General features: G+C 46.7%; 1 protein-coding gene across 1 annotated transcript in view; it reads left to right on the top strand.

The window, feature by feature from the left end:
* The window catches only part of ptgir (prostaglandin I2 receptor), a 53,889-nt gene extending 30,607 nt beyond the window's left edge, over positions 1–23,282 (top strand). The window contains exon 2 of the mRNA XM_078533085.1: positions 23,044–23,282. Within this exon, the coding sequence (XP_078389211.1) occupies positions 23,044–23,271 (228 nt within the window). The 3' untranslated portion in view covers positions 23,272–23,282. The remainder of the gene's footprint in view (positions 1–23,043) is intronic.
* Positions 23,283–25,475: the final 2,193 nt, after the last annotated feature.

Raw genomic sequence — 25,475 nt, 5'->3', positions numbered from 1 at the left:
TTGATGTGTGTGGGCGTGGGTGGGGGAGGGGATGAAGCGGGAGGTGGGAGGGAGGCAGGGTGTTGGTCAGAAGGTGAAAGGTCACTGTCATAACCACGTCCCCTAGCCAGCCCTTTATTTTTGGTGTACTAAAGGCCTAATTCCTTTGGCACGAGTTGAATTGGTGAGTCGCTGAAGCAGAACAAATAAGGGATTTTATCAATTAGGAAATTGTACGATTCAGCATCCGGAGATTGTGGTGGCTGCAAGTTCGAGATTCCGAAGTGATAGGGAGGCAGATCCCGGCCTGAGAAATGTGTGGAATAGAGAATGTCAAACTTTGAAAGGCCATTCACCGAGGAGCTGCTGACCCTTACAATTTTCAGATCTCCATTTCATGTGGAGTCCAGCTGAAAAACAGTTGGATAGAAAGCAAAAGAGGAATTGTATCAAATATAGACCCAAACATCTTAAAGAGACTCTCTCTCTCTCTTGATCGCTCTCTCTCAATTTCTCTCTACTCTACCCCCTCTCTCTCTCTCTCTCCCTCTCTCTTTCCTCCATGCAATCTCCTCCTCCCCTTCACCTCGCTCTCTCTTTCTCTCTCTCTCCCCTCTCACTTTCCCTCTCTGTCTTTCTCGATCTCTGTCCCCCTCTTCCCTCCTCCTCCCTCTCTCTCCCCCATCTCTCTCTCCCTCCTCCCCCTCCTCCCTCTCTCTCCCCCTCCCCGTCTTTCTCCCTCTCTATCTCCCCCTTCTCTCCTTCACCCCCCCCTCAATCGCTCCTTCTCCCCCGCCTCTCTCAATCTCACTCTCCCCCTCTTTTTCTCTGCTTCTATCTGTCTCTCCCTCCCTCTCTCTCTATCTTTCTCTCTCTCTCCCTCGCTCTCTATCTTGATCTCCCTTTCCTCCCCCCCACTCTCTCTTCTCCCCACTTTCTCTTTCTCTCTCTCCCTCTCACTCTCTATCTTGATCTCCCTTTCCTCCCCCTCCCTCTCTCTCTTCCCCCCACTTTCTCTCTCTCTCTCTCCCTCGCTCTCTATCTTGATCTCCCTTTCCTCCCCCCCCCTCTCTTCCCCCCCACTTTCTCTTTCTCTCTCTCCCCCTCGCTTTTTATCTTGATCTCTCTTCCCCCCCTCCCTCTCTCCCTCTCTCTCTTCCCCCACTTTCTCTCTCTCTCTCTCTCACACACACCAAAATCAAGGTTGACATTCCTATGCAGTACTGAGGGACTGCTGCACTGTCGGAGGTGCCGTCTTTTGGATGAGACATTAAACCCCATCTGCCTACAGGTGGATGTGAAAGATCCCATGGCATTATTTCAAAGAAGAGCAGGTGAGTTCTCCCCAGTGTCCTGGCCAATATTTCTCCCTCGATCAACATCACAAAAACATATTATCTGGTCATTATCACATTGTTGACTGTGGGAGCTTGCTGTGCACACATTGCCTGCCACGTTTCCTACATTATAAGTGACTACACTTCGAAAATTACTGCATTGGCTGCATCTCTTTGAGATGTCTGCTGGCTGTGAAAGGCATTGTACAATTGCAAGTCCCTTTTCCTCTCCTCATTGTCTGATGGTTGCTACTTATAGCTCAAGCCGTGATATCACTATGGGGCAAGGGAGGGAGTCAGGCTCCAAGAACTACCCCAGCCATTATAGTGAATGAATCCGCACTAATATAAAACAGAAACAGAAAATGCTGGAAAAACTCAGCAGGTCTGGCAGCATCTGTGGAGAGAGAAAGAGTTAAAGTTCCCAGTCTGTATGATTCTTTTTTTAACTCTGAAGAAGAGTCAAACGGACTCGAAACGTTAAGTCTGTTTCTCTCTCCACAGAGATGCTGCCAGACCTGCTGAGTTTTTCTGGCATTTTCTGCTTTTATTTCGGGTTTACAGCATCCGCAGTATTTTGCTTTTATCTCAATGAATCCATGCTGTCCCCACACTCTACCATCTCGCCAACCAACCCCATCCTGAACCAGTCTACCCCACTCAATCGCTGACCGTGAGCAAGGTCAAAGGTCACTTATGCTAGGCTCTGCTCAGGAAACGTTTGGCCAAAGGGCAGTTTTTTTTCCCCCTGTCATTCTTGATCCATCAGTGGGAAACTAGGGTTTGAAGCATATAATTCCTGTGGTTGAGGTTGCAGGAACAAGGAACTGGTGGCAAATCGTGACACATCCATCATGACAATCTTTCTGTCTCAATAATTTACACCTACAGATCTGATCTCCCTTAACAACCCCTCCTTCTGTTCCATAAGTGGCTCTATGGCTGTCACCATTTTGCCCATGGTTTTAACTAATCCTTTGAGTTTGCGTTGTTTACAGTCAAATAACATCGCCATTTTGATAAGCAGAGAAGTAAAGCTCATTGGAGTCTATTTGATGAAGTAACTGAGAGGTACCAAAACTGAGGGGGCTAGAGTGCCACCTCTGCTGGGAGGTTGAAATTACAGCATGAGAAGTTGACATAGGCAAAATCCTTTTATAAATGTGGACAGGAATTTATAATAAGAAACACTGACACAAGAGTGTGGCCGAAACTTTACAACAGCAAAGATGGTTTTGTAGGCAGGAAGTGTCCATAGATGTTCTAATGTATTATAGATATAGATAATAGCACCATCGGACATTTAAATAAGTGTTACTTACTGGGAAATGCAGAGATACTTTCACGATCCTCTTCATGACTGTATTTTCAATGCAGCTTTAGGCATATGGGAAAGTAAGAACATAGGACATGGGAACATAGTAGAGCTGGAGTAGGCCATTCAGCCCCTCAAGCCTGCTCCACCACTCAATAAGATCATGGCTGATGTGGTTGTGGCCTCAACTCCACTTTCCTATCTGCCCCCACCCCCCGTAACCCTCGACCCCCTCGTCTATCAAAACATCTGTCCAACTCAACTTTGAATAAGTTCGATGACCCAGGCTCCACTGGTCTTTGGGGAAGGGAATTCCACAGAATAACGACCCCCTGAGAGAAAAAAAAATTCCCCTCGCCTCCGTCTTAAAAGGGAATTAGTTCTTGGTCTTTTGGAGTCAGTTGGGCCTGGGATTTGGGTAGGGGGTTGCTCACTGGGGTTGGTGTTCTTCTGTATCAGTGGGTGGGTCACTGTTCTTGGTGGGGGACGGGGAGCAGAGAAGAGGTTTTATTTGCACAATCGTATAGAATTCATTTTGGCAGGAAAGATATGGCGAGACAGTATAAAATAAAGGGAGAGCTTCTAAAGGAGGTGCAGGAACAGAGGGACCTCAGTGTAAACGTACATAGGTCATTGGAGATGGCAGGGCAACTTGAGAGAGCAGTTAATATGTTATCTTAGGCTTTATTAATAGGGGCATTGAGTACAAGAGTAAGGAGGTCATGTTGAACTTGTGTAAGACACTAGTTAGGCCTCATCTGGAGTACTGCATCCAGTTCCGGGCGCCATACTTGAGGAAGGGTGTGAATCATTGGAGAGAGTACAGAGGAGATTCACAAGAATGATTCCAGGGATGAAGAACTGTAGCTATTGGGATAGATTGGAGAGGTTGGGACTGTTTTCCTCGGAGAAAAGAAGGCTGAGAGGAGACCTGATAAGGTCCTGAGGGATATGGACGGGGTAAGTAGTGAGAAAATGTTCCCACTCAAGAGGACATCAATTCAAAATAATGGGCAAAAGGAGTAAAAGTGATGTGAGGGAAATTTTTTTCACCCAGAGGGTGGTTGGAGCCTGGAACGAACTTCCTGAGAAGGTGGTGGAGGCAGGTTCGATCGAGGTATTCAAAAGGGAATTGGATTGTTATCTGAAAAGAGAGAATGTGCAAGGTTACGGGGATAGGGTAGGGGAGTGGGACTAGGTGGAATGCTCTTTCAGAGAGCCAGTGCAGACTCGATGGGCCGAATGGCCTCCCTCTGCACTGTAAAGATACTGTGAATTTTACAGCACAGAAACAGGCCATTTGGCCCATCTGGCCGATGCTGGTGCTTGTGCCCCACACGAGCCTCCTCCCGCTCTGCTTCATCCAACCCTATCCGCAGCACTTTCTATTCCTTTCTCCCTCATGTACTTATCTCGCTTCCCCTCTGCCATGCTATCCATCCCAACTACTCTGTGCTACAGCCAGTTCTACATTCTAACCACCCTTTAGATAAAGAAAGATTTTCCTCAATTCCCTGTTGCATTTATTAGTGACTATCCTTTATTTATGACCTCCCCACAAGGAGAAACGCCCATCCAATCGATTTGGGCAGAGTGGACCTCCAAGAAAAGGCTCCTTGGTTTTTTATTTGGATGGTGACTGACTAATTGTGCTGCAATGATCTTTTATTGCTTCTCAAACGGCTAATGGGCCACCCACTGGATGTGATTGTCAGGAAGTTTGTAAATCTAGAAATAGAGCGATGCTTGTCTCAAAGAGCACAGTGGAAATTGAGGAAAGGAGGGAAGTCCATTAATACACCCACCAGCTTGTAAATCAGTCTCAGGTGTGAGTTAATCCCAGTTTCTTTTGTGATAAACAACACAGATCTCCCAACCCCATAAACTGACTCCCAGTCACAAAATAAACGTTGACACAAAAGCTCCACTTTATAGAAAATCCAGTGAAACTGAACTTTTACAAGTGCTGCCTGAGCTGTTAATCATGATTAATTTAAGGATCTCAAAGGCAAACATTCAGCCACTAGACATACCTGGCCCTTTACGAGCTTTGCTCTTGCAAGACAAATCCAAGAGGCCACAGTTGCTTTGAAACCTTAGCTTTCTAATTTGCCACAGCCTCTCCCGTTCCTTCATGGTAAGATTGACGGTTCACGTAAACATGGGGGCAAACTGCCAAGGGACTGCGCCAATATTCGGATTTCAAGGGATGTTTGGCCAGATAATTGACGTCCAATTATTTCTCCATCAGCGTCGGTACGCATGTCAGCTGTGAATCAATGAGTAGCTCGCTCAATCTGAGTTGGAAGATTGTGGGATCAAGCCTCCCGCCAGAGACAAAATTGACAAAAAAAAAATAACTGCTCCAATGCGGTGCTGAGGGGGTGCCACGCTGTCAGATGTGCCGTCTTTCAGATGAGACGCTAATCAAGTGTCCTCTCTGGTGGGCGTAAAAGATCCCATGGCAATATTTCGAAGCCAATACTTATCCCTCGACCAACCAACATCGCTAAAACAGATGATCTGATAACTATCACATCGCTGTTTGTGGGAGCTTGCTGTGCACAAATTGGCTGCCACATTTCCTACGTTTCTTCAGACTAAGGCAGGTCTCATCCAGAGCCATCACGGGCTGGGCAAAGAGGAATCTACCCCAGTATGAACAGGGATTGTTGGCACCAATCTGGGCCACAGCAACCATCCAGCCAACTGGTCTCCCCACCCATCCCAAGTTGCTGTGGCAACGTGCACTTCACATGTATGTTGTAGTCTGGAGCTATGGATAGTGATGGTAGAAGCTCCAGCAACTCTTTCCATCACATGGTTGATCAGGAATCTCTCCCGCTCTTACCACCTGCCATTGGTGTGTGTTGGAAGGATTTGCAGGTTGATACTGAACCTGTTTGGCTGCGTTATGAATGCATCTTCCTTAAGGCGATGATGTAGTGGTATTGTCACCAGACTAGTATTCCAGAGACCCAGGGTGATGCTCTGTGGACCTGGGTTCAAATCCCACCACGGCAGATGGTGGAATTTAAATTCAATGGAAATTAAAAGTCTAATGATGAAACTATTGTTGTAAAAACCCATCAGATTCACTAATGTCCCTTTAGGGAAGGAAATCTGCCATCCTTACCCAATCTGGCCTACATGTAACTCCAGACCCACAGCAATGTGGTTGACTCTGAACAAGGGCAATTAGGGATGGGTAATAAATGCTGGCCTATCCAGTGACACCCGAATCCTGTGAATGAATAAAACAAGTTGCACAGATCGTCCTGGAGTGGCACTCAGACCCAGAGCTCAGGGACACTGTGCCACAAGACCTCCTGCTTGCCTACGCTACTATACTCCAAAAGTAGCTCATTGGATGTGAAGTTCATGAAAGGTGCTATAAGAATGCAAGTCTTTCTTGTTTTTATATGTTGAAAAATGTTATGAAAATTACACGTCTAGCTGCACATATTCTCTGGTGCAGCTCTTCAGTTCCAAAGAAGATATTAAGAACCAGAAAATATCTCGGCCAGGATCCATGCATGTGGGCTTCTGTATGAATTTGCTTAGTGCAGGCTTGATAGTCCAAACATTTTAGCAAAGGAATAATGTATTGTGTTTTATAAGGTATAACATTTCCTCTCTTGTAAGAAGCAAGTTGAGACTGGTTTGCAATATATGAACTATGCGTGAAGGAGGCTTGCAGTTAATAAAATATTAGTCTTGTGCCAAGTGTGGAGCTTATTACATGCAGCGGTGCCCTGATTGTGTTACCAGGAATGCAAAAACCTAGGCGGACATTGCCAGTGCAGTACTGAGGGAGTGCTGCACTGTCAAAGGTGTTGCCTTTCAGGTGAGATGGCAAACTGAGCCCCCGCCTGCTCTCCCAGAGCTTAATTGGGATCCCAGTTGGAAAAAAAGCAGGGGAGTTCTCCCCGGTGTCCTGGCCAATATTTATCCTGTGATCAACATTGCAGAAAAACAGATTATCTGGTCATTGTCATATTATTGCCATCGTTGTGGGAGCTTGCTATGTGCAAATTGGCTGCCATGCTTCCTACACTACAACAGGGAATACACTTCAGAAAAGCATTGAGTTAGTTGTAAAGTGCTTTCAGCCTCCATGAACATACAAACACACAACCATACGAAATAGGAGCAGGAGTAGGCCATTCGGCCCCTCGAGCCTGCTCCACCATTCAATAAGATCATGACTGATCTGTCTGTGTTACTACATTCCCTTCTACCCCCGATAACCTTTGTTTCCCTTGCCTAGCAAGAATCTATGTAGCTCTGCCTTAAAAATATTCAGTGGCACCAATTCCACCACTTTCTGAGGTAGAGAGTTCCAAAATCGCACAGCCCTCTGAGAGAAAAAAATTCTCCTCATCTCTGTCCTAAAAGGGTGACCCCTAATTTTAAACCAGTGCCCCCTAGTTCTGGACTCACCCACAAGAGGAAACATCCTTTTCACGTCCACCTTGTCAAGGCCGTTCAGGATCTTGTATAACTTCAATCAAATCACCCCTCACTCTTCTAAACTCCAGTGGAAACAAAGCCCAGTCTGTCCGACCTTTCCTCATAAGACAACCCACTCATTCCAGGTATCAATCTGGTAAACCTCCTCTGAACCACCTCAAACGCATTTACATCCTTCCCTAAATAAGGAGACCAAAATTGCACGCGGTATTCAAGATGTGGTCTCACCAATGCCCCTGTATAACTGAAGCATAAAGTCCTTACTTTTATGTTCAATTCCTCTCGTAATAAAGAATAGCATCCATTAGCCTTCCTGATTACTCACTGTACCCGCTTACTAACTTTTTGTGACTCATGCACTAGAACACCTAGATCCCTCTGCACCTCGGAATTCTGTAGTCGTCCTCTATTTAGAACAATATAAATGCAAGTCTCTCTTTCAAACATATAGAAGTGATAACTGAGCCGTCCATTTAAGATTAAAATTCTGGATGTTGCTGCAATTAAACTTAGGGAGCAAAATCATAGGGAAATTTATAAAAAATAAAATTGTTGGGTTATAATTTTCTCTGGTTGCTGTTGTTTATTACTATTATTGATTAGGAAAGATGTGAAGGCTTTAGAGAGGGTGCAGAAAATATTCATGAGAATGGTTCCAGGGATGAGGAACTTCAGTTACTTAGATAGATTGGAGAAGTTGTGACTGTTTTCCTCAGAGAAGAGAAGGTTGGGAGGAGATTTGATAGAGGTATTCAAAACCGTGAGGGGTCTGGAGAGAGTAGATAGAGAGAAACTGTTCCCACTCGTAAAAGGATCGAGAACGAGAGGGCACAGATTTAAAGTAATTAGTAAAAGACGCAAAAGTAATATGAGGAGAAACTTTTTCACGCAGCGAGTGGTTAGGATCTGGAACGGCCTGAGGGTGTGGTGGAGGCAGGGTCAATCGAAGCATTCAGAAGGGAATCAGATTGTCATCTGGAGAGGAGGAATGTGCAGGGTTATGGGGAGAAGGTGGGGGAAATGGTACACGGTAAATTGCTCATTCGAAGAGCTGGCGCAGACCACGATGGGCCAAATGGCCTCCTTCAGCACCATAACAACCCTGTGATTCTGTAATTATGGAAAAAATATTGGTGGTTGGAAAAACAGGTTGTTTAATGAAGAGTAAAGGATCATCCAATCAAATCATCAGTTTGGTTGTGGGTGGGGAGGCAGTGGCGTAGTGGGCTTGTCACTGAGCTGGTAATCCAGAGACCTAGGGTAATGCTCTGGGGACCCGGGTTCGAATCTCACCACTGCAGATGGTGGATTTTGAATTCAATATCAATTAAAAAGTCTAATGATGACCATGAAACCATTGTCAATGGAAACCCATCTGGCACAATAATGCCCCTTTAGGGAAGGAAATCTGCTGTCCTTACCTGGTCTGGCTTAAATGTGACCCTAGACCCACAGCAATGTGGTTGACTCTTAAAAATGCCCTCCGAACAAGGGATGGGCAATAAATGCTGGCCTAGCCAGTGACGCTGACATCCCATGAACAAATAAAAGAAAAAGTTGCATGGATAGGCCTGGTAACCAACCAATGGTGGGAGCATGAAAGGAGAGGTCATCTGACCAGGAATGTTCTGCTCCACGTTGTTTAAAATGATTGTAAAAGATTTGCACAATATTACACAACGCCCACTCTTAAGAACATAAAGGAACACACAATAAAATCTTGTATCTAGACAAAACATACTTGGTTAAATATTCATTATTACAATGACATAAAACTCTTATCATAGATTCATAACTTAAACAACATCAGTGAATTTTTATCACCACATCTACCCTGGGCATTTATTCCATGTTTCTGACTGACAAATAACAACTTGCAGTTATATAACTCCTTTCGTTAATGTAGTAAATCCATGAAGTGATATTACTACAAGATCAAAGGTTCACGGGATGAGAGTGTCACTGGCTGGGCCAGCATTTATTGCCCATCCCTAATTGCCCTTGAGAAGGTGGGGGTGAGCTGCCTTCTTGAACCGCTGCAGTACATGTGGTGTAGGTACACGCACAGCGCTGTTAGGGAGGGAGTTCCAGGATTTTGACCCAGCGACAGTGAAGGAACGGCCGATATATTTCCAAGTCAGGATGGTGAGTGACTTGGAGGGGAACTTGCAGGTGGTGGTGTTCCCATGTGTCTGCTGCCCTTGTCCTCCTAGATGGTAGCGGTCGTGGGTTTGGAAGGTGCTGTCAAAGGAGCCTTGGTGAGTTGCTGCGGTGCATCTTGTAGATGGTACACACACTGCTGCTACTGTGCATCGGTGGTGGAGGGAGTGAATGTTTGTGGATGTGGTGCCAATCAAGCAGGGCTGCTTTGTCCTGGACGGTGTTGAGCTCCTTGAGCGCTGTGGGAGCTGCACTCATCCAGGCAAGTGGGGAGTATTCCATCACACTCCGGACTTGTGCCTTGTAGATGGTGGACAGGCTTTGGGGAGCGAGGAGGTGAGTTACTCTCTGCAGAATTCCCAGCCTCTGACCTGCTGTTGTGGCCACTGTATTTATATGGCTGGTCCAGTTCAGTTTCTGCCCTTCTAGGGTGGTAGAGTTTGTGGGTTTGGAAAGTGCTGCTGAAGGGGGCTTGCATGGCAAATTGTCCATCACTCTTCCTCAAGAGAGAGTCAGCCACCTATTCAAACATGGCCTAATCCAATATCCAACATCCAACAGCAGTGACTGGGAATCCGGAGTGTCTAATGGGATTTTCATCTTCTTTCCCCTGCCTAACCCAAGGGCAATGACACCTTTGCCGCCTCCTCTGACTGAAATTAGGTTATTCACCACAGATTGGGCCTTCCTAGCCTCTACAGTTTAGGGGTTTCACACTGAGTGGTATATTTATACTGTGGTTTTACAGCAATCCCTCACAGCATCAAAGGATATCATACCAGTTTCAAAAAGAAATTTCATTGCGAAAAGAAATGTGACTTCTGTGGAAAGAAGCCTGATTGAACTCCGGTTAATCTGTTCTTGGACACGATTCTCTTCCATTTATGCCCAGTAACTGATAAAACAAACAGCGGTTTCCTTGTTTTATTTAAAGAATTGACCGGAAGCAACAGCTGGTTTTTCACACTGCTTCAGCATTTCCCTTAAAATCCACAGAAATTAAAGAAAAGAGGAAGAACTTGCATTTATATAGCGCCTCAGGACATTCCAATTGCCTTCCAGCCAGTGAGGTACTTTGGAAGCATAATTGCTGCAGTAATATAACTGTATAGTCACTGTTTATTCAGCAGGGTAAGGATTAGTCACTGTGTAACTGTACAAAGTCAGTGTTTATTCAGTGTAAGGATCACTCACTGTGTAACTGTACAGAGTCACTGTTTATTCAGCAGGGTAAGGATTAGTCACTGTGTAGCTGTACAGAGTCAGTGTTTATTCAGCAGGGTAAGGATTAGTCACTGTGTAACTGTACAGAGTCAGTGTTTATTCAGCAGGGTAAGGATTAGTCACTGTGTAACTGTACAGAGTCTCTGTTTATTCAACAGGGTAAGGATTATTTGCAGTGTAACTGTATAGAGTCAGTGTTTATTCAGCAGGGTAAAGATCATTCACTGTGTAATTGTAAAGAGTCACTGTTTATTCAGCCAGGTAAGGATTATTCGTTGTGTAACTGTGTAGGGTTTCAGTTTATTCTACAGGGTAAGGATCACTCACTGTATAAACTATACAGAGTCACTGTTTATTCAGCAGTGCAAATATTACTCACTGTGTAACTGTGTGGAGTGCAGCAGGATAAGGATTCTCTGTATAACTCTTCAGTGTTGATATTTATTTAGCAAGGTAACGATTACTCACTGTTTAACTGTACAGAGTTGCTACTGTTTAGCAGAATAAGGATTATTCACTGTGTAGTTGCAGTGTCGATGTGTATTCAGCAGGGTAAGGATTACTCACTGTGTGACTATGTAGAGTTGCTGCTATTTAGCAGAGTAAGGATTATTCGCTGTGTAACTGTGTAGAGTTTCTGTTTGTTCAGCAGGGTCAGGGTTACTCTCTGTAACTGGGGAGTTGCCGGCAGTTTTATCTGAAGGTGCTCGTCTTTGTCTAAGACGTTACTAAGCTTGTGAGTGGGACAATAAGCAAACGAACTGGTGAGACAGACGGTGATTGTAAATGTCAGCTTGCCTTGGGTTTTGTGACCCTCACTCCCTTCCCCCGTGCACCATGCCAGATACAGCCATCGAGATGTCGAACAGACCCAGAGAACACGATCCTCCCGTCGGTACTTAAAAGTTCCATATCCTCTGTCCAACATCATTCGGTCTAAATGAAGTAGCAAAACTCATCTGCTGGCACCAATATCCCCCCCCCCCACCACCACCAACACGAACCCCCCCGCCACACGCTCTTGTGGCTGATGAGGTCATCCGAATGCCCTTGAATAGATTCAATCTGCCCTATTTCCAAACATGGTATTCAGTGCTTGGCCTTTCCCAGCCAAAGTATCGTGGTAGCTGACGTTTCCTGTGGAAAAAGCGACAAGGAATGCTGCTGCTTGGCTCTCTGTCTCCCTCCTCATCCCTTTAAAGCGGAGAAGGGGGGCTGAGCTTAAGTGAGGTGCTTCAATGCACGCACTTAGAAATGGTGCAGGCAACCTAAGATTGGGCGCTGTGCTTGGAAAAGCCCCTTTTGTCATTCTCCCGGCTTGTTTAACATCTCACAGCGCTACGCCAGCCCTTCCCCCCCTCCCCCCGAATACCCCCTTCCACTGACTCTTGCCCCCTCTCTTTGCCCCACATTTGACGATCGGCTCGTCAGCCACCTAAGCTCTGGAACTCCCTCCCATTACACCTCCGCCCCTCCACCCCCACCCCCTGTCCTCCTTTAAGACTCTCCATAAAGCCGATCGCTTTGTGTCGTGTTTATTGACACCTCCTTGTCAGCCGTGGTCGCTGGTGGCATCCCCCACCCCGAGTTCCAAGGTTCCAGGGCTTGGGCGCACGAATCCAGGCTGACATTCAAGTGCAGTACCGAGGGAGTGCTGCTCTGTTGGAGGCGCCGTCTTTTGGATGAGATGTCAGACGGAGGCCCCACCTGCCAGCTAGGGTGGATGTAAAAAAATCTCTTGAACAGTATTTCGAAGAAGGGGAGGGAAGTTCTCCCCGGTGTCCCTTAATCAACGTGACTAAAGACTAAATCTGGCCATCGTCACCGCTGTTTGTGGGAGCTTGCTGTGTGCAAATTGGCTGCCGCGTTTCTCACAACAGTGACATCACTTCAAAAGTACTCCATTGACTGCAAAGTGCTTCGAGAGGCCCGGTGATCATGAAAGGCGCTATATAAATGAAAATGTTTCTTTTTTCTGTGCTGAACGCATCATCTTTTTTGACCATATCCCTGTGCCGTTCACTTTGACATTTTTCGATGTTGAAGGTGCCACTTAAGTACAACTTTCTACTGTCGCTGTCTTGCTTTATTAGCTCCCTCCTGGACAGCCCCCACCACCTCGCATCCTCCAGAAACCCAAATGCACCCAAAACTCTGCCGCCGCATCCTCGCATAACATCCCGTTCGCTCGTCAACCCAGTGCTGACCTTCTGAGGCTCCCCAGTCCGGCAAAGCCTCAATTTTAAAATTCTCACCATGTTTTATAATCCCTCCGTGGCCTCACCTCTCCCGCTCTCTGGAGCTTCTTCTGTAAGCTTCAACCCGCCAATCCTGGCCTCCTGATCTTCATCGTTCCACTATTGACAGACGTGCCTACACCTTTCTTGGGTCTTACCTGTTGAATAGCATCCAAGTTGGTTGGTGGAGTTGAATGCAATACACAGAGCTTTTCTCAATCGAGAGAGTTTATTGACTTGTTCTGTCTCATATCTCTCTTCCCATTCAACCCAGTGTCCCAGCTATCCCCTATTTATATGTTTTTTTAAGAAGCCCGTGAATCAATAAAACAACAAATTAATGGGGATGACAGCCTCTGGTGGGGCAATTGCCAATTTATATGTACTCAAAGAAAACTAATGCCCATCACCTGTTTCTCTTAATCTTCACAATGTAATTAACATTAAGGACTCTTAATAATATAATTCATAAGATATTAATATTAAGCTCTTGAATTCCCTCTCTAAACCACCCCCCTCTTTCTTTTTATCTATCCATCTATCCGTCTGTCTGTCTATCCATCTGTCTGTCTGTCTGTCTATCCATCTGTCTGTCTGTCTGTCTATCCGTCTGTCTGTCTGTCTATCCGTCTGCCTGTCTATCTGTCTGTCTGTCTGTCTATCCATCTGTCTGTCTATCTGTCTGTCTGTCTGTCTAACTGTCTGTCTGTCTGTCTATCCGTCTGTCTGTCTGTCTATCCATCTGTCTGTCTATCTGTCTGTCTGTCTGTCTATCCGTCTGTCTGTCTATCCGTCTGTCTAACCGTCTGTCTATCTGTCTCTCTGCCCTCTTTTAAGACCATTGTCTTAATCTATTTTTTTGGCCAAGCATTTTGCCACCTGCCCTGCTATCTCCTTCTGTCTGATGACATTTCTGTGAAGCACGGTGGGATGTTTTACTACATTAAAGGTGCTATATAAATGCAAGTTGGCATTGGTGTGCCTCACCTGTGGCTCAGTGGGTAGGATCTGAATCATAAGGTTCTGGATTCAAGCCCCACTCCAGGAATTCAGTATAAAAATTGGGGTTGCCGCTCCCGTGCAGTGCTGGGGGAGTGCTGCGCTGTCAGAAGTGCCATCTTTCGGCTGAGCCGTTAAACAAAGTCCCCATCTGCCTCCTTGGGTGGATGTAGAAGATCTGCTGGCAATAGTTCAAAGACAAGCAGGGGCATTCGGCCCACTACTTACCCCTTAATCAACATGACAATAAAAAAAAAGGCCTGGTCACAATCACATTGCTGTTTGTGGGAGCTTGCTGTGCGCAAATTGGCTGCTGTGTTTCCTACATTACAACAGTCACTACACTTCATTTCATTGACTGTAAAGCACCTTGAGACATTTGGTGGTCGTGAGGAGCGCTATATAAATGCGAGTCTTTCTCTTTTGCAGGAGAGAGAAGCCGGGAGGTTAGGGTTTAGGCTGACAAGGGCCACTGGTGGAGCGATTAAAATCAGGGCGGACTTCGGGCTGGTACAGACGTGTTGCAACGGTTTGAGTAAGAGGTGTCACTTCCCCTTTATGACCACTTTTGAAGCTGAACATCTGCAGTGTTCTGGGTGGTGCTCTGGCTGCACAGAGCAGGGGGAGAGAGTACCCCTCTCTTTCTGGGTCACCAGTCAAAGTTTCGATGAGATTGCCGCAACTGGGATGATCAATGAGTGTGAGGCTGGGGACACTCGCCGCAGGCTTATTTGTTGCCATCAGGCAGCGATCGGCCACACGATCATTCTCCAACCTTGTTTATTTTAGCCTTTATGACGAAGTAACAAGGATTCAAAGGTGGCTAACCTTGAGATAGGATCAAGGAAACAGCAACACCCTTTTAAGAGCACAGATCGCTCAAAGCTGAACACTGTCACTTTCATTCATTCAGTTCTATGCAGCGCACCTCGGAGAGGGCTAAAAACTTTGGAATTCTATTCCCAAGCCTCTCTGACACTCCCTCTCTTTCCTCGTCTAAGACGCTTCTTAAACCCTATGTCTTTGTCTAAGCTTTTGACCCATCCCGATACCCCCTTAAGTGGCTCGGTGTCAAATTTTATTTACTAATTGTTCCCGTGAAGCCTTGGGATTTTTTTTTTAAAAATGCGTTGAAGGCGCCACTGAAATGTAGCTGTTGGGTTTCGGCGGGTCAAGAAGATCCCAACGGCGGGAGAGGCCGTGGAATTCCACCCTCTGATCCTGAGAACGCTTGCAAGAAGCAATCCTGGTGTTTAAACGTTAAGACCCTTGCTGGTGTCCGGGTGACTGTTGTTTACAGGAGAGCGTGCGGGCAGAGATCTGGTCTTGTTTGGACAGCTTGGCTGGTCTCTCCCGCAGGCCTATTTATTGGTTGCCTTGGCCAAGTGGGGAGCCAGTTGTCTTCCTGGCAGGAAGAAGACTTTGAAGCTGCAATCATTTCATCAGATGGCTTCCTTACACTGGGGCTCGGGTTGAAGATCGATCTCCGGGACACTGCAGTGTGCAGCCCTGGAGAGAAATCATCGGGACATTAAAAGAGATTGTTTCTTTTATGTCATTTTCTTTGAACGTTTCTCTCTACCAGATATAAAAATATTGAAAATGAGGGGGGGAAAAGGCTGTTTGACTGACAGTCAAACATCATCCAATTGGGTAATGAGTCTTTTTGCTTTCCGATTGGCGTAGGAAGGCCGTACGTCACAAGGATGGACGTGTTGGCCGACTAACGGCTGGAGCGTGAGGGGGCGAGTCATGTGATGAGACCTCCAGGAATACATTTAATCACAGTTGGCAACCCTAACTGGGTCCCTCATCCGGAGACTGTGCTGACGCTTCTCCTTGAGAACAGCACTGGATCCAGGCTTGCTCCCCCTCCCACAGCAAGTGAGGCTGGGTTGGTAGGCCGAGAGACCCCTGCTGTTAGCCTGCAATGGGTAAGGGCTGACATTAGTGCAGGACTGAAGGCTTGAATCTAGCCTTGTCAAAGGTACTGCTTGCTGAGTGAGGCATTTGAAGTGGCTTCCTATCTGCCTGTTCAAGTGGGCATTAAAGATCCCATGGCAATTTTTTGAATGAAAGAGCAAAGAGTTGCCTTGGCCAACATTCATCTTGACCACCACGAAACAGATTAACTGGTCATTTATCTCACAGCTGTTTGAGGGGCCTTTTATTCATTTGTTTCTGGGGTGTGGGCGTCGCTGGCTGGGCCAGCATTTATTGCCCATCCCTAATTGCCCCTTGAGAAGGTGGGGGTGAGCCACCACCTTGAACCACTGCAGTCCGTGTGGTGTAGGTACACCCACTGTGCTGTTAGGGAGGGAGTTCCAGGATTTTTGACCCAGCGACAGTGAAGGAACGGAGATATATTTCCAAGTCAGGGTGGTGTGTGGCTTGGAGGGGAACTTCCAGGTGGCGGTGTTCCCACAGGGAGAACTCGCTTTGCTTCTACAAATTGGTTGGCTTATTTACACTACACTTTAGAAGGATGTTATTGGCTGTAAAGACCTTTGGAACTTCCTGAGGACATGCAAGGTGCTATATAAATGCAAGATCTTCTATTTCTTCTTCCCTCTTCACCCGTCAACTCCACACTACCTCTCGCCCATTGGGGGCTGCAGGAAAAGTTGGGCCCATCGGCTGACATCAACCCCAATCTGAATTGCCCTGCCCCAGGGGGAAGAGTTTATAACGGGAAGGAAAGAGTTGCTCCCCTCTTCCTTCCTTTTGAGCATGGCATAGAGTTTTAGGCACCCGGGGGCACCGTGGTGTAGTGGTAACATTGCTGGACTAATAACTCTGGGGCCCAGGCTAATGCTCTGGGGACATGGGTTCAAATCCCACCACGGTAGGTTTTAAATTGAATTAACTAACAATACAAATATGTGAATTAGGAGTAGAAGTGGGCCATTCGGCCCCTCGAGCCTGCTGTGCCAGTCAATAAGATCATGGCTGATCTGATTGTGACAGCATACCCCTGTTAACCTTTGACTCCCTTGTTCATCAATAATTGCCTGGCTTGGCCTTAAAGATGTTCAATGACCCCGTCTCTGCTGGGGCAGAGAGTCCCACAGGCCCTCAGCCCCCAGAGAGAAAAAACGTCTCCTTGTCTCTATCTTAAATGGGAGACCCCTTATTTTTAAACAGTGTCCCCTAGTTCTAGACTGGCCCGCGAGGGAAAACATCCACTCAGCATCCACCCTGTCAAGTCTCCTCAGGGTCTTATATATTGATTTTTAAAAAAAAATACATTTAACACATGTATCTTTTATACAGGCCCAACCTATATCGAAAGCAAGAGTCAGTAACGGTGACCATAAACTTATCATCGATTGTTGTAAAAACCCATCCGGTTCACTAATGTCCTTTTAGGGAAGGAAATCTGCCAACTTCACCGGGTCTGGCCTACATGTGACTCCAGACCCACACCGCAATGTGGTTGACTCTTAACTGCCCCCTGAAATGGCCGAGCAAGCCACACAGTTGAAGGGTAATTAGGGATGGGCAACAAACGCTGGCCTTGCCAGCGACGCCCACATCCCACGAAAGCAGAAAGGATTTCACCACTCTCACCACTCTCTGGGTAAAGGAATTTCTTCAGAATTCCCAATTGGATTTCTTGGGGACTATCTTATACTGACGGCCTCTCGTTCTGCTCTTCCCCGCAAGAGGAAACATTCCATCTGGATCCACTCTATCCGAACCTTGCAGCATTCTAAAGATCTCGATTAGGTCACCACCTCAGCCCTCTTTTTTTCAAGAGAGAAGAGACCCAGCCTGTCAATCCTTTCCTGATACGTGTACCCTCACCTTCCTGGGATCATCCTTATTAATCTTCTCCGCACCCCTCTCCAGTGCCTCTTTTTGGTTCTTATAATATGGTGACCGGAGCTGGACACGGTGCTCAGTAAGATCAGCAACATCGGGTCTTATCCCTGCCCTTTGCCAGCCCATGAGAGTGCTAATAAAATGCGGCTGGAGTAAAAAACAAACTTTAAATGAACATCAAGACACCTATTGCCGAGAAACAATGTAAACACCTCCAGAAACATGTTGTTTCAGAGCTGCGATGATTAGCATATGGTTCTAATATTGGGAGAGTGTCTCTGAATTATTTGGTCAGAATAATATTTATCAGATGTTGTGGCATGTGAGTTTAGCATAAAAAGCAAAGTGAAATGTTATGTTGTGCCCTCAATATTCCATTGCCCGGGGACACAGACATCTCATGTTTGGACTAAGATAAAACTTCAGAACAGCATTAAAATTCTGGAACCCTGTCCTGGTAGCTGGATGGCCAAGATTGTCCCAGACTGAAATCTTGAAGTAATTTTTACTTTCTTCACATTTCTTCAGAAACGGTGTCCAAAGAGGATCCGTCTCCCAATCCAGCCCCAATTCAGGGCCGCACAGCAGACCCCTCCAAGAAGAGTTGGGACAATGTAGAGGCAGCTTTACTCTGTATCTAACCCCGTGCTGTACCTGTCCTGGGAGTGTTTGATGGGGACAGTGTAGAGGGAGATTTACTCTGTATCTAACACCGTGCTGTACCTTTCCTGGGAGTGTTTGATGGGGACAGTGTAGAGGGAGCTTTACTCTGTATCTAACCCCGTGCTGTACCTGCCCTGGGAGTGTTTGATGGGGACAGTGTAGAGGGAGCTTTACTCTGTATCTAACACCGTGCTGTACCTTTCCTGGGAGTGTTTGATGGGGACAGTGTAGAGGGAGCTTTACTCTGTATCTAACCCCGTGCTGTACCTGTCCTGGGAGTGTTTGATGGGGACAGTGTAGAGGGAGCTTTACTCTGTATCTAACCCCGTGCTGTACCTGCACTGGGAGTGTTTGATGGGGACAGTGTAGAGGGAGCTTTACTCTGTATCTAACCCCGTGCTGTACCTGTCCTGGGAGTGTTTGATGGGGACAGTGTAAAGGGAGTTTTACTCTGTATCTAACCCCGTGCTGTACCTGCCCTGGGAGTGTTTGATGGGGACAGTGTGGAGGGAGCTTTACTCTGTATCTAACCCCGTGCTGTACCTGCACTGGGAGTGTTTGATGGGGACAGTGTAGAGGGAGCTTTACTCTGTATCTAACACCGTGCTGTACCTTTCCTGGGAGTGTTTGATGGGGACAGTGTAGAGGGAGCTTTACTCTGTATCTAACCCCGTGCTGTACCTGTCCTGGGAGTGTTTGATGGGGACAGTGTGGAGGGAGCTTTACTCTGTATCTAACTCTGTGCTGTACCTGCACTGGGAGTGTTTGATGGGGACAGTGTAGAGGGAGCTTTACTCTGTATCTAACACCGTGCTGTACCTTTCCTGGGAGTGTTTGATGGGGACAGTGTAGAGGGAGCTTTACTCTGTATCTAACCCCGTGCTGTACCTGTCCTGGGAGTGTTTGATGGGGACAGTGTGGAGGGAGCTTTACTCTGTATCTAACCCCGTGCTGTACCTGCACTGGGAGTGTTTGATGGGGACAGTGTAGAGGGAGCTTTACTCTGTATCTAACCCCGTGCTGTACCTGCCCTGGGAGTGTTTGATGGGGACAGTGTAAAGGGAATTTTACTCTGTATCTAACTCTGTGCTGTACCTGCCCCGGGAGTGTTTGATGGGGACAGTGTAGAGGGAGCTTTATTCTGTATCTAACCCCGTGCTGTACCTGCCCTGGGAGTGTTTGATGGGGACAGTGTAGAGGGAGCTTTACTCTGTATCTAACACCGTGCTGTACCTTTCCTGGGAGTGTTTGATGGGGACAGTGTAGAGGGAGCTTTACTCTGTATCTAACCCCGTGCTGTACCTGCCCTGGGAGTGTTTGATGGGGACAGTGTAGAGGGAGCTTTACTCTGTATCTAACACCGTGCTGTACCTTTCCTGGGAGTGTTTGATGGGGACAGTGTAGAGGGAGCTTTACTCTGTATCTAACCCCGTGCTGTACCTGTCCTGGGAGTGTTTGATGGGGACAGTGTGGAGGGAGCTTTACTCTGTATCTAACCCCGTGCTGTACCTGCACTGGGAGTGTTTGATGGGGACAGTGTGGAGGGAGCTTTACTCTGTATCTAACCCCGTGCTGTACCTGTCCTGGGAGTGTTTGATGGGGACAGTGTAAAGGGAGTTTTACTCTGTATCTAACCCCGTGCTGTACCTGCCCTGGGAGTGTTTGATGGGGACAGTGTAAAGGGAGTTTTACTCTGTATCTAACTCTGTGCTGTACCTGCCCCGGGAGTGTTTGATGGGGACAGTGTAGAGGGAGCTTTACTCTGTATCTAACCCCGTGCTGTACCTGCCCTGGGAGTGTTTGATGGGGACAGTGTAGAGGGAGCTTTACTCTGTATCTAACCCCGTGCTGTACCTGCCCTGGGAGTGTTTGATGGGGACAGTGTAAAGGGAGTTTTACTCTGTATCTAACCCTGTACTACTATCTACCATCTAGAGGGACAAGGGCAGCAGACACATGGGAACACCACCACCTGGAAGTTCCCCTCCAAGCCGCTCCCCTTGGAACTGTATCACCGTTGCTTTACTGTTGTTGGGTCAAAATGCTGGAACTTCCTCACTAACAGGATGGGTAATAAATGTTGCCTCAGCCAGCAACGCCCACACTCTGTGAATATTTTAAAAAACTGCTAAGTGTCTGATGCTGATATTTGATATGTGAATTAGGAAACCGTTTGATTAATCAATATTAGCATTTCTCACTTGTAATGCGCAGAGTTCACAGAGAAGCAAAACAGAGATAAGGGCTCATCTCATTTGACAGAGACTGTTCAGGATGCCTCATAACAATATTATCTTTGACAAGCAGCGACATAAATAGGAAATAACAGTTAAAGAAACCCATTTTTATTAGACGTAATTGGCCCATAATACTTTGAGCTAGCTTTATTAGTGTGGAAAAATAAACAGCTTTTAAGCTGTTCTCATGTTCAAACCAATTGTTCTTTTGACTCCTGTTGAAGGAATGAATACTTACCTGAAATAAAGCCTTTTGGAGCTTCTAATGGAGTGTTCAAATTACCACTAAGCTGTAAATAAAGGCTAAAAATACAATGTGCGTATTTTATGAGGAGGTTGGGAGAGATTTTTTATGGAGGTTTTAGTTCAGCCTGTTTTCAAAATTTCTTTCCACTCCCAAAACACTCCAAAAATCCCGGCGCTTCTCCCATGCTGGCCTCTCAGACAACCCAGTTTTAATCGCTCCACCAGTGGCGACCGGGAGCCTTCAGCTGCCTGGGGCCCCCGAGCTCTGGGACTCCCCCTTCTGAACCTGTCCACCCCTCTCTCCTCCCTCGTGACCCTCCTTAAAACCCTGAGCCCCACCCTCTCCTCACGTTGGACCAGTGCCAACTCTTGCCTGATTGTGTCCCTGTGAAGAGCCGAGTGAGTTTTACTGTGTTGAGGGCCTTATGTAAGTGCAAGTTGTTGTTGTTGTAGCTGTAAACTAACAAGCCCCACCATGGACCCCCATGTATTATAATGCTTCCTAATCAGTAATGGTTAGCTGTTATATAATACTGCAGAGGAGAGAGGGGAGGAACTGGTTTTTCTGAACAAGCCTACATAACATATTAAAAGTTCTGCTTTTTCCTGTCTTAAATCTTTGTGTGCATTGTTACACAGGAACATAGGGCTTAGGAACTTAGGACTTAGGACCCTTGCTTTGCATGTCCGTATGTATGTTCGTTATGAGCAGCAGTAGGCCATTCGGCCCCTCGAGCCTGCTCCGCCATTCAATAAGATCATGGCAGACCTGGTTGTGGCCTCAACTCCACTTTTCCCGCTTCTGGATCTCTTTGTCTATCTAACTCAGCCTTGAATAAGTTTAATGGCCCAGCCTCCACTGCTTCCTGGGGAAGAGAGTTCCACAGGTGAACCACCCAGTGAGAGGAAAAAATTCTCCTCATCTCCATCTTAGCAAAGAGGTCTCTTATCCTTAAACTGTGTCCCCTAGTTCTAGCCTCCACAGCGGGTGGGAAAGATGGTCCCCAGTCCCAACCAGCTCTCCAAAAGGCTCACTTCACCCTGCCACACTAGGTTGAAACTTCCACAATCATTCCACTCAGCCCAAGTTTTCTGGATCCAATTATCACCAGCAAGGGACACCTTGGTGACTCTGTTCCTTAAATTTCCAACCAAAAGTCCCCCAACTGTTCTGTTGCCTTCCTTTTGAACATAAAATGAACACTCACCAGCATCCTGCTTGGGTTGTTAACACAAAACACTCCTTCTGTGCTTCTCCACAGCAGTATATTCTTTGTCTCTCTCAAAAAGCAGCTGTCCTTATTCTTTGAGACAATATGTAAAGGTGTTGAGACCATCACTTGGCATTTCTGTAGGTTTCTGATTGAGTTTCTTGCTCATGGCAACCAGATCACATGGGCACGTCTCCAAGCAGAGGTGTTTTATCATAGCTCCACCTTTTCAGAACCATCTGTTTCCCCTTAAGTTTGAGGGGACATTTTAGAATATAACCATCTTGTAACGTTCAGTGCTCATGACACTATGTAAATTGTCACACTGCAGTTACATCCTCCAGCCAGTGAGGGCATTGTAGCACCTTGGTTCGCATCTCCGAGGTCCCCAGCCTTACTGCAGAGAAAATTATTATACATGCGAACTAACTCCCTGCTTACCTCAAGTTCTGCCAAAGCACCACAGGGAAATAAAGCCGGAATGTGTGCTTTAAAAGTGGGGGCTGGGTTAGGTCTAAATTTTTGATTTTGCCACCCCACGTCAAGTAAATTAAGAGAAAGACTGGAACTGAGGAAGACATTTCCACGGCCTAGGGAGTGGAAGAGCCTGCACCCCAGGGTCCAGACCCCCACCATGTTGGAGACATCCGACTGGTACCTTCTTTTTTAATCTATTCACGTGCTCTGACCATTTATTGCACATCTGAGTGGCTTGCTGGAAGGGGGTTAAGAGTCAGCCACATTGCTGTGGGTCTGGAGTCACATGTAGGCCAGACCAGCTAAAGACGGCAGATTTCCTTCCCTAAAGGGCATGAGCGAACCCGATGTGGTTTTTGCAACAATCTAATAGTTAGGCAATCGTCATTGCTGATAATAGTTTTCTATTCTCCACAAAAAAAATGCTAATTCACCAGATACTTGAGTGGGATTTTGAACTCATATTCTCAGTCCAGCTCCCCATATAACCTCTCTGCTACCATACCCTTCAGGACTGAGTGCACGTTGAAAATTTAACGATCTGCCATTCATCGCTTCTGATGTGATTTATATATCTCTGTTGCAGCCAGCGATGTAGAGCTGAAAATTATTGTTCACCTCTCTCTGTTTCTCTCCCCCCACCCTCACCCCTTGCCACAGATTCGCGGATTCATCAACGCCATCACACCTGACAACGACGACAAGGGGGACCTCATGGCCTTCCGCTTGTACGCCTTCAACCCCATCGTCGACCCCTGGCTCTTCATCATACTGCGGAAGTCCGTCTTCCGGAACATTCAGCAGGTCCTTTGCTGCCGTTTCTCCATGTCGCTCAACAACAGTGCCTTCCAAGAGCCATTAAAACAGCAGAGCATCTCCTTATGTTGACTAAGGGCTGGTTGGAGAGGTGGGTTGGGGGGCGGGGGAGGGGGAAGGGGTCAGTGCAGGCAGTCCAGATGACTGACGAAGAGACTGGCACAGCGCCCAGCAAGCGTTGTCACTAAGGCAGTGGTGGTCGCTAAGTTGGCGGTGGGGTAGACGGCAGGTATTCAACAAAGCCCCGTTAAGAAAGGAGATTAGTGCTTCACCCGGCATTCACTGACGCCTATGACTTTTGTTTCACTTCCCGCCTTGACAGGAACGAACTTTGACCCTCTTTTTAAAAAAAAAGGGGGGTGCGGAGGGTGGATTCTGAATGCATCAATAGACACCTCACCTGGCCCCTCACTCCATCCCTTAGCCTCACAGAGTGAGCCTTTCAGACAAATTGATCAGCATTAACCCAGGCTCACCATGGATTCCAGCGTCTTTTCTTTTTGTTTTAACCCGAAAATTGGGATTAATCTATTGAACTAAGCGCTGATCAGAGTGAATTAATTTATAATTGGACTGGGGAGGTGTTGTTAATAACATATATATAAAATGATGTCCTGAGCACTTTTGCTGGAAAATATTATGATGCTTTGTTATCTTATAAAGATTTTTTTTTTTTTTATTTGTTCACGGGATGTGGGTGTCGCTGGCTGGGCCAGCATTTATTGCCCATCCCTAATTGCCCCTTGAGAAGGTGATGGTGAGCTGCCTTCTTGAACCGCTGCAGTCCATCTTGCAAAGGCGCTCTTGTAGTGCTTTTCGGGATGGAGTTCCAGGATTTTGACCCAGCGACAGTGAAGGAACGCCGATATATTTCCAAGTCAGGATGGTGTGTGGCTTGATGGGGAACTTGCAAGTGGTGGTGTTCCCCATCTGTCTGCTGCCCTTGTCCTTCTAGGTGTTAGAGCTCACAAGTTTGGAAGGTGCTGTCGAAGGAGCCTTGGTGAGTTGCTGCAGTGCATCTTGTAGATGGTACACACACTGCTGCCACTGTGCGTCGGTGGTGGAGGGAGTGAGTGTCTAATGTGGTGGATGGGGTGTCAATCAAGCAGGCTGCTTTGCCCTGGATGGTATCAAGCTTCTTGAGTGTTGTGGGAGCTGCACTCATCCAGGCAAGTGGAGAGTATCCCATCACACTCCTGACTTGTGCCTTGTAGATGGTGGACAGGCTTTGGGGAGTCAGGAGGTGAGTTTCTCACCGCAGAATTCCCAGCCTCTGACCTGCTCTTGTAGCCACAGAATTTATATGGCTGGTCCAGTCCAGTTTCTGGTCAATTGTAACCTCCAGGATGTTGATAGTGAGGGATTCAGCAATGTTAATGCCATTGAGTGTTATGGGGAAGATGGTTAGATTCTCTTTTGTTGGAGATGGTCATTGCCTGGCACTTGTGTGGCGCAAATGTTACTTGCCACTTATCAACCCAAGCCTGAATGTTGCCAGGTCTTGCTGCATTTGGACACAGACTGCTTCAGTATCTGAGGAGTCATGAATGGTGCTGAATACTCCAGTCGCTAGCGAGCACCCCCACTTTTGACTGTATGATGGAGAGAAGGTCATTGATGAAACAGCTGAAGGTGCCTTGACCTAAGACACTACCCTGAGGAACTCCTGGATCTGAAATGATTGTACTACCATAAAGACAACCATCTCTCTTTGTGTTAGACTATATGCTTACTAGATCCATTGTATCCTATCAAGATGTAAGACACAAGGAGCTTAATTTTCTAAAGTCTGAGCTTTAACAGCATGATGATCGGAATGATTCTGAAATATTGACAGTTTATTGCATGTTTTTTGTTGCACTTCCTTTGTAATTTCCTGCTTTGGAGAAGAGCCTTTTCCATCATGCCTGGCACTCGAGGGCCTCAGTGAGTGAGCAAAACAGCACCTCCATCCAGCGGCACCAAAGATGTATTGCTGCATGCAGTGTATGTGATGTCTCGTCTCTCAGTGACTGTGTGTCTGGTCTCTCAGTGACTGTGTGTCTGGTCTCTCAGTGACTGTCTGATCTCTCAGTGACTGTGTGTCTGGTCTCTCAGTGACTGTGTGTCTGGTCTCGGTGACTTTGTGTCTAGTCTGTCAGTGACTGTGTGTCTGGTCTCTCAGTCACTGTGTGTCTAGTCTCTCAGTGACTGTGTGTCTGGTCTCGGTGACTTTGTGTCTAGTCTGTCAGTGACTGTGTGTCTGGTCTGTCAGTCACTGTGTGTCTGGTCTCTCA

This window comes from Cetorhinus maximus, chromosome 32 (genome assembly GCF_964194155.1).
Source record: "Cetorhinus maximus chromosome 32, sCetMax3.hap1.1, whole genome shotgun sequence".
NCBI lineage: Eukaryota > Metazoa > Chordata > Chondrichthyes > Lamniformes > Cetorhinidae > Cetorhinus > Cetorhinus maximus.
Note: the sequence above shows the minus strand (reverse complement) of the source record. Positions and strands in the feature narration are given on the sequence as shown.